Source organism: Cynara cardunculus (genome assembly GCF_001531365.2).
Source record: "Cynara cardunculus var. scolymus isolate 2C chromosome LG 1, CcrdV1, whole genome shotgun sequence".
NCBI lineage: Eukaryota > Viridiplantae > Streptophyta > Magnoliopsida > Asterales > Asteraceae > Cynara > Cynara cardunculus.
Window position 1 is genome coordinate 22,074,011 of NC_037528.1, and position 8,724 is coordinate 22,082,734.

General features: G+C 33.4%; 1 protein-coding gene across 3 annotated transcripts in view; it reads left to right on the plus strand.

Annotated features, from left to right (window-relative positions):
• Window positions 1–6,597: 6,597 nt before the first annotated feature.
• The window catches only part of LOC112524901 (NAC domain-containing protein 90-like), a 3,912-nt gene continuing 1,785 nt past the window's right edge, over window positions 6,598–8,724 (plus strand). Inside the window, exons 1-3 of one of the 3 annotated variants that reach the window (XM_025134852.1) lie at window positions 6,598–6,902; window positions 7,010–7,305; window positions 7,908–8,036. In XM_025134852.1, coding sequence (XP_024990620.1) covers window positions 6,638–6,902; window positions 7,010–7,305; window positions 7,908–8,030 — 684 coding nt within the window. In that variant the 5' untranslated portion in view covers window positions 6,598–6,637 and the 3' untranslated portion in view covers window positions 8,031–8,036. Of the gene's footprint in view, window positions 6,903–7,009; window positions 7,306–7,907; window positions 8,179–8,724 lie in introns of those variants that run through there. The other 2 variants (XM_025134855.1, XM_025134846.1) reach the window with 2 other exon arrangements.

Sequence of the window (8,724 nt, forward strand, 5' to 3'; positions counted from 1 at the left end):
AAAAGCCCAAGCCATATATATATAAAACGGGTACGGGGCGGGGCGGGGAGTGCTATACCCGTCCCCGGCCCCATCCCCGGCTTGCGCCAAGCGGGGATCCCCGTCCCCGTCCCCGGGACCCGATTTTTCGGGGAATCCCCGTCCCCGACCGGGGCGGGTGGACCGGGTTACCCGACGGGTCGGGGTCCATTCCCATCCCTATGTGCATAATATCACGGAGCCTCCTCGAAGAAATGTTTCCTTGCCGGCGACATTCCCCCTCACCGGCATCGTCCATCTTCTCAAGTACCATTCCTCACCTTCTTCCTCCACATACACTCTTTTCTCTCTTCCTTTGCTCTATTCGATACTGCCACCAGACAACTTCATCATCATCACCAAAAACCCCATACGTAACGTAGATTTGCACCTCCAAAATCCCTTCTCCCTCTCCCCATCCATCCTACTGCCACCCACCGCATCTACACATGCCAGTGGAGTTCATCGATCTAGATCCAGAGTTATCGGGATTTCATCGAGAAATTAAGAGAACAGAGTTTATAACCGAATAACATGTTATCAAAATATATTTATCTTTTTCAGTTCAAAGTATGATCATTTTAGTTTTGTTTTTTATTTCACAAATACATAAATAAAATTATTTATTGACATGCAAATAATTTTATTGAAATGATGCAAGATAAAGAATGCTATGTATTTAGAATAACCAGAAGGTACTCGCGCAATGCCGCGAAATCCATCTTGATTTTGATATTTCGTAATATTCTTTATCTCAGTCGATGTTATAATATGGTCTTATGTGATTTTGAAAATGCGACAATGTTTTTATTTTTGAATAAGATATAAATTTGAAGATATCATAAAAATTTGACAAAAATATATCGATATTAGTATCAAATTAACTATTTAAAATTTCTCATTTTTGTGTAATTTTTTAATTCAAAATTTTATTATAATTCAATTTAGGTTTAATAACGAAATAATTTATATTTGGTTTAATAATATATATTTTTTATAAATATAATAATTAATTATTTTGTTAGAATTCGATAATTATCTTAATTATATTTTAGATTTTTTATATTTTAAAATGAGATGTTTATCCTCTATTTGATTATGTTTATCTGCAATTAATTACACGAATTCAAACATGAAGCTTTAATAAGTTGTATTTATGCATAATTTACTTATAATCTTTAATTTTAAGTAATATGCATCAATATACAATACTTCATGCATAAAAATGATTTTTTATAGTTTTTGTCAAATGTTTTATAATATAATATAGATTTGTTGATTAAAATATATTTGAATAGGTGTATATGTATGTGTTGTTACGAATATTTTAGATATGTGTGATGGCATTCTACTTCTGTTGACGCGTAAAGTGGTTGGAGACCACGAATGGTTTATTTGTTCGTTGACGTACTTTCTCAAATGACTTGAAAAGTCTACTCCTGATAAAGACGTAACAAACAAATATCCAAAAAACAAATTTATATTATTTATTTATTTATTTATACTTTTATGTTAAGAAAAACATATCAAGCTGAGTCTGTTTACCTAAACACTTATCCTGTAAGCATTTACCGATAAAATTCAACATTATCGTTTACTTATCGGATAAGATTTTATTCACTAAAAACGCATCGTATGCAACAATTTATCCCAGTGAGCGCTAACCATGGTAAGAGTCCTTGTCATCACTTAACGGGTAAGACTCTCGATTCTTATCTTCGCTCTTACCGGTAAGATTTTTAGTTATTGTCATATTCATCAGGGAAAATAAAGTGACTTGGTAAACGGTTACTCGGGTAAGATAATTGCATTAAATTGGCCTAAATATGTCTTTTATCTCCTAACATTCTCACAACCAACTATCCACAACAACTTCCAAACCTACCCAGATAAAATAAAACATAACAGCTCAAATAAAAATAAACACATCAGCTAAATATCAACGAATACGTGTTTGCATCATTATAATTAGTATTAGTTTAATAATAATTAGCCACATCGAATCTTCTTAAAATATATTTATTTTATACCAAGGATATTGTTTTTAATTTGTGTTGGGTGCGTGAAAAATGCAACGTTTTCTTTTTCAAATACAAGTTTAATTAAAGCTTACCGATTCGTCTACTTGAATGAATAACAAATACTATACAAAAGACAACCAATGTACAATTATTTGGATTTCTAAAAAAAACGAAAATACAGTTATTTATAGCGTAAGCACAACGAAATGAATTATCCCATTTGAAGATGTGTTGAATCCTCAAATCGTCGTTATCAGACTTACGAGCCAACTTTGCTACTATGTAGAGAACAAGCAGGACGCGCATAGGCTAATAATACACAAAGGCGTTAACTTAAGCGTACAAAACTTTTATCGGTGTGAGCCAATGGTGATGGCAATGACTTGGAGGTATATGTGGTTACGAGCCTAACAAACACGTCATTGCCTCGATTAAAGGCAATAATTACGGTAATTGGCAATGATGGTTAATCTTAATCATGGCCTATTGTCTTGTGGTTCTACATCTATTGGGACCAAATGTCGAAAAAACCTTATGGGTAAAATCCATTTATGTCATTTTCGAGTCATGTACGTTGAATATGGTTAAGAAAAAGATAAGACTTAATAAGATATATCTTTAGAGAGCAAAATAGTCATGTGGAAGAAAACGAAACAAGGGTACGCGGTTGGGGTGGGCAATAAAAGAAAAACTTGATAAACAAAAAATAAAAACTTGTAATGTACAATTAATATTTATTTAAAAACTAAAGAAAATCTTATATGTTTAAGTAAAAAGTTGATTACCGGCAACTCCAATCAGTTTTATATGGGACCCGCCTTCAAGGTTACTGATATGAGGGGATATTGTTTGACTCACTCAAGGCTGTCTTCAAATTCTTAAAAAATCGTTATTTTTTTTTTATCTCATTTTCAAGGAAAAGTAATTAATTTAAAAATAAAGATTGATTCAATTTGAGAAAAAAATGTATTTTATTTCTAAATCGACACGATTGACTTTTCTCTAGGTCAAACCGTGTTGACTTTCTCCCTAGGTCAAACCGTGATTTTGTCGGATCTTTTATTCATTTTAAAGGTGGATCTGCTCAAAGAAATTTATGGGTTATACGCCTAAGGCTAAGAAAATCTTACATGTTAGTTAACAGTTATTGATACTTGGTTAATAGTTAATCGGTTTATTAACAAGAAAAAAATGCTCAAAATATAATGTTTTTTTTTTCAATTAATAGAACAAACTTTTAATTTGATTCTATTTTAAGATCAAGATAACTAGATATAATAAATAACAGTTTGGCTGAATTAGAAATTCGTTTGTAAATTTATGTTGACGTGGGTAGCCACGTCACTTATTTTCTTGAATTTTTATTCTTATTTTAACGTAAACTTATTTTGCTGTCGTCTCTTTCTCCCTTTTGGTGGTGGTGGTGGTGGTGGTGGTGGGATGGACACAAGTGAAGCCGTATAGTCTCATTCTACAAATGCCTTCAACAACATAATCGATGTGTCTGAGGGTTTTTTTTTCTCAAGTAAAGGAAGGGAAAGAAAGAAATCTTGTATTTTCGAGTTTTTTAAAGGAGGAAAAAGAAATGGAAGTCTTTTCAAATGTGAAAGAGAAAATGAAAAGACAATATTTATAAAAAATAAAAATAAAAATATTTATCAAATTACACTGTAAAATAAATAACTAATAAGAATATATTTGTCAAAATGACATCTTTCATTTCTTTTCTCTCTCACTAAAAAATATGAGAATTTATTTTCTTTCTTTCATTTTTTCACTCTCAAAAACACAATTTTTTCTTTCAGAATCCCAGAACACAACGAAAACGAAAAAAAAAAAACCTTGGGATCATAAATCAAATCAATTATTTACCTACTTATTGCAAGACAATAAGTTTGTATTAAAACTAGAAATTTTTTTTTTTTTTAGTTTTAATAAATTGTAGAAAGACTACCATGACCTCTATTTGTCGAATTAGTATCTAAAATCTTGTGGCTTAGTTTAACTGATTATAAGGTTTGGTTTTTTGGGATTCTTCTCAAAAATCATCGTTTTGAGTCGTCACTAGGGATTCCCCTTACTGTTCTCCAACGTCCCTAAAATTAGTTGAGTGGCGCACAAACTAACTTAGATATCCACAATTTAAAAAAGAAAGAATAATGGGGCGTTTGGTTCGCAGATTCTGAAGTAATCTGATGGAATTAAAATGTTGAATTCCACTGACCAAATTTCATCTTCTCGTTTGGTTCATTCTTTTCCACGAAAAGAATCTTCAAAATCCTACAAATTCCACAAATAGAAGAATTTGATATTCCTTAGTAACTATATGGTATTTTGATGGAATGAAATTCTCTGTTTTCATAATACCAAATATGTCATTAACCCAATATACTCTAATCTCATAAAACTCAATATGACCATCGTCGATCTAAATCACCACCGACCACCTCCATCTGAGCCACCGCCGACCACCATCGCCAACCACCACCAATCTGCTCCACCCTCGATTTGAACCACCGCCGATCACCTTCATCTGAACTACAATGAACCACCGCCGATCACCTTCATCTGAACTACAATGAACCACCACCAATCTGAACCATTGTCGACCATCGCCATCTGGACCACAATGGACCACCATCGATCTGAACTACCGCCAACTACTATCGATTTGAAACACTGTCGGACACCATCGATCTGAACCATACCCGACCACCGCCACCTGAAGCACCATGGGCCACTACCGATCTGAACTACTGATAACCACCGGCGACTACCACCCATTTAAATCACCGACGGACACCACCGACCATCAACGATTTGAACAACCACCGATTTAAACCATCGCCAATCTGAACCACTGTGAATCACCACTAATCTGAACCACCGTGAACCACCACTAATATGAACCACTGCTGACCACCGTTGATTTAGTAACGATGTTTTACTTATGGTTATATTTGGGTTGCGTATTTTATGTTGTTTTACATATTAAATAATTATTTTATTAAAGTATTTTTTATTTTGAAAAAAATGAAATTTTCAGAAAAAGGCATTCGGTTATTTACCAATATTTCATTCAAATTCCAAAGCTGTATTCTGTGAACCAAATAGACATATTTCAATTCCTTAACAAATTTTATTTCAATGTCTGTCAACCAAACAAGTGGTCAAACCTGACAACATTTCATTTTAATTTCTTCAAAATCAAATTTATTTAACAGATTTCATTGCATCCAAAAACATCATACGAATCAGACGTAACATAAATCTATAACTATCTGTTAAAAGCAATGGTTAATATATATGTTTCTAAATTTTCTTTATTTAAAAACGATGTAAGAATGCAAGTCGCTTTTCAGGATACATTTTAGTATTGGTTTTTGGAGTTTTTTCATTTGTAACGGAATTCCGTGTTTAATATTAATTTATTAAAATTCGTTCTCTCTATTTGCAAAATCGAACAATTTTCGTTCTTTTTTTTACACAAAGTTTTTTTTCCCTATTAAATCAAGTTAAATGAGAAACATTTTTTTTAATTTTCTATGAATAATTGGAAAAAAGTTTTAAAAAGATAATAATTTTTTTTTTCATTTTAAATAATTTAGTTTCTAAAACTATGTTTTTAAATAGAAAAATCATTAAACTTTTTAATGATGAAGTTTCTAAACTATTTTTTTGAATTAAAAAACCATTATACTTTTTCATTTTGATTTATTAAGTTCTTAAAAATTCTTTTAATAAATCTTCATACTTTTAAAAATTGGTTGCCTACATCCTTTAACCCAAATTTTTTTTTACATTAATTGACTAATAAAAGTTCGATGGTTTTTTTGTTTTTTTTAATTCATGATCTTAATTATTAAAAATGTGAAAATTTAATGGTTTTTCATTAAAAAATAATAATTTAAAACACCAAAATTTGTTGAAAGTATTTTAATTTTTCCATAAAAATTAATAGGTGGAAGTTCAAACGAGAACGCGAGAACACTCTTATCACATGTGATAACACGCGTGAGGAGACCTGGTGGTATGCGGAAGACGTGTTCTACGACTTAGGCCCCGCCAAATGTTGTTTGCGTCTATGATTTAGCATCACATGTGATGGTATTGATGAATTATAGTATCATATCAACAACACCTTATCACATGTGATAGTACATGTGAGGGGGCTTAGTGGTGTAAGGGCTACTTAGCCTGCAACCAAGATCGCGCCGAAAATCGTCTGCGTCTCTGATTTAGTATCACATGTGATGGAATAATAGTATCACATGTGATTGTCTATTGTAAAAAGATGTTCTTGCGTTCCCATAAAATAAAAGTGTTTTCGTTTGAACTCTTCCCTCAATATCAGTAAAACTGAATATGTCTCCATTGCACAGGCAACATCTCCATCTGTGTCCATACTCCATAGAAACTGAAAAGAACAAAGGAACAAAACCCGACCCATATTACATTTTACGGACTCACCAACACAATTATGACGTCATAAACGAAAAACCACGAAGAAAATTTGACTTATTCAAGACAACAATCCAAATGAGTGGCCATCAAGTGAAGTGAAACAAGACCTGTTCAATAGTCAAGACCTCGTGCTCATGAACCGGTTAATCCTTTCCTCACTCCCCGTGTCCGTCTCTAACCCTATTTATACCCACCACCACCACCCACCCACCCACCGTTGCTCCGTACTAACAACCACCATGAACCATCGTCTCCCGCCACCCGGTTACCGCTTCTTCCCCACCGAAGAAGAACTCGTTTCCTTCTATCTACCCAACGAACTCGATGCCCGAAGAGATGATCTCCATCGTGTTATTCCCGTTGTCAATGTCTACGAACACGAACCATGGCATCTCCCAAGTAACCATCTTTCATTTTCTTTAACCAATTAGTCCTTGTAAGAAGCTTCTTTTCTTTCGATCGAATTGAAGTTAGTGTAACGAAATTTTGATTTTTGTTTTCGTTAGTGGAAGCGGGAGAATTATGCAAAAGGGATACCGAACAATGGTTTTTCTTTGTACCGAAACAAGAGAGGGAAGTACAAGGAGGGAGGCCATCGCGAACCACGGCTTCTGGTTATTGGAAGGCCACGGGTTCGCCTACGTATGTTTACTCGTCTACCGACAAGGTGATTGGAGTGAAGAAGACGATGGTGTTTTACCATGGGAAGTCGTCCACAAGCAAGAAAACGAAATGGAAAATGCACGAGTATCGGGCAATCAAAGAAGAACTCGATTCCACCAATACATGTTTAATACCCAAGGTACATGAACTCCGTAAATTTTTGGTTTCGGGCCGGTGTGATTCAACCAAGTTGATTTACGATCATTCGATAACGCATTATAATAAAGTTCCGATTTATAGGATGCTAAAAATATTTGAGTAGAACCAAACAAAAAAGTGTTCTATCTAAAAGTGATGCAATAAGTTTATAGAACGTTTTAGACGTCTTAACAAGTTTTCTAAGATATTTTCAAAATACAACATCGTACTATCTATTTTATATGATACTATTTTTTTTTAAATGTCTTATAATAACAAGGGTCGTATAAAAGATGTGTTCATAGGATATTTCTCAAAAGTATCATATAAAATAATTAATACAACGTTTTATTTTTTAAAATGTTCTAAAAAGCTTGTTAAGATTCCCAAAAAAACATTTTATAAACTCATTACTACACTTTTAGATATGACGTTTTATTGTTTGGTTCTATAAACTTAAAGTCCGTCCTATAAGACAATCTATTATGATATTTATACATTGTTGACGTTCTATAACCCTGATAGTTTAACATGTTTGATATTACAAGTATCAATATCTTCATTTGGCTATGTATGTTAACGGGATTTTATTTATTAATGCAGTTACAACATGAGTTGAGCTTATGCAGAGTGTATGTGATATCAGGGTGCGTAAGAGCATTCGATAGACGACCTACAGGGCTCGGAACACACGAGATTGGTGGTTCGAGTTCGTTATCATCATAGTTAAGAGTAATCCCCAGTCTTAACCCCTCGATCTAACAAATCATGCTTCTATTCATTTTATTTAATTGGTTTAGAACTTCGAATATGTGTTGGTTAGACTATTTGTATATTTGTGAATGTCAATAACTTTAAGGGGCTGTTTGGTTCATGGATTTGGATGGAATTGAAAAGCATTGGAATGGCCAAATCCTTTGACCAAATTCCAAATATAATGTTTGGTTCATGGAATAAAATTGATGGAATCCTTTCGATTCCAATAAATTCCTTCACCCACAGATTTTACATTCTACGGCAATACCCTCGGATTTCAATTCCTTTACGACAAATTCCTTCCCTAATCCAAATTCATTCAATGTTGCGTCTACCATCTCATCTAATTGATCTATGGTTCGATCTCCATCTGGTATGCTCTCTCTCTCTCTCTCTCGTAATTTCTCCATCTATACAAGATCTATAGACAACATATGTAATCAAGGAATCGATTCAAGATAACTAGCTATCGATATTGTTAGTTGTATATAAGAAGCTCATATATATAAGCCCGTGGGCTTTTAGGTTTAGGCTTTAGGCACTCTGTACTATCCTATATAAGTAGCTTAGGTTTTCTCCTTTTCTTGTAACGTTTCAACAATATTCATTCAATACAAACGACAATCTTTTGGCCCTCTCTTTCTCTTATTCTAACATGGTATCA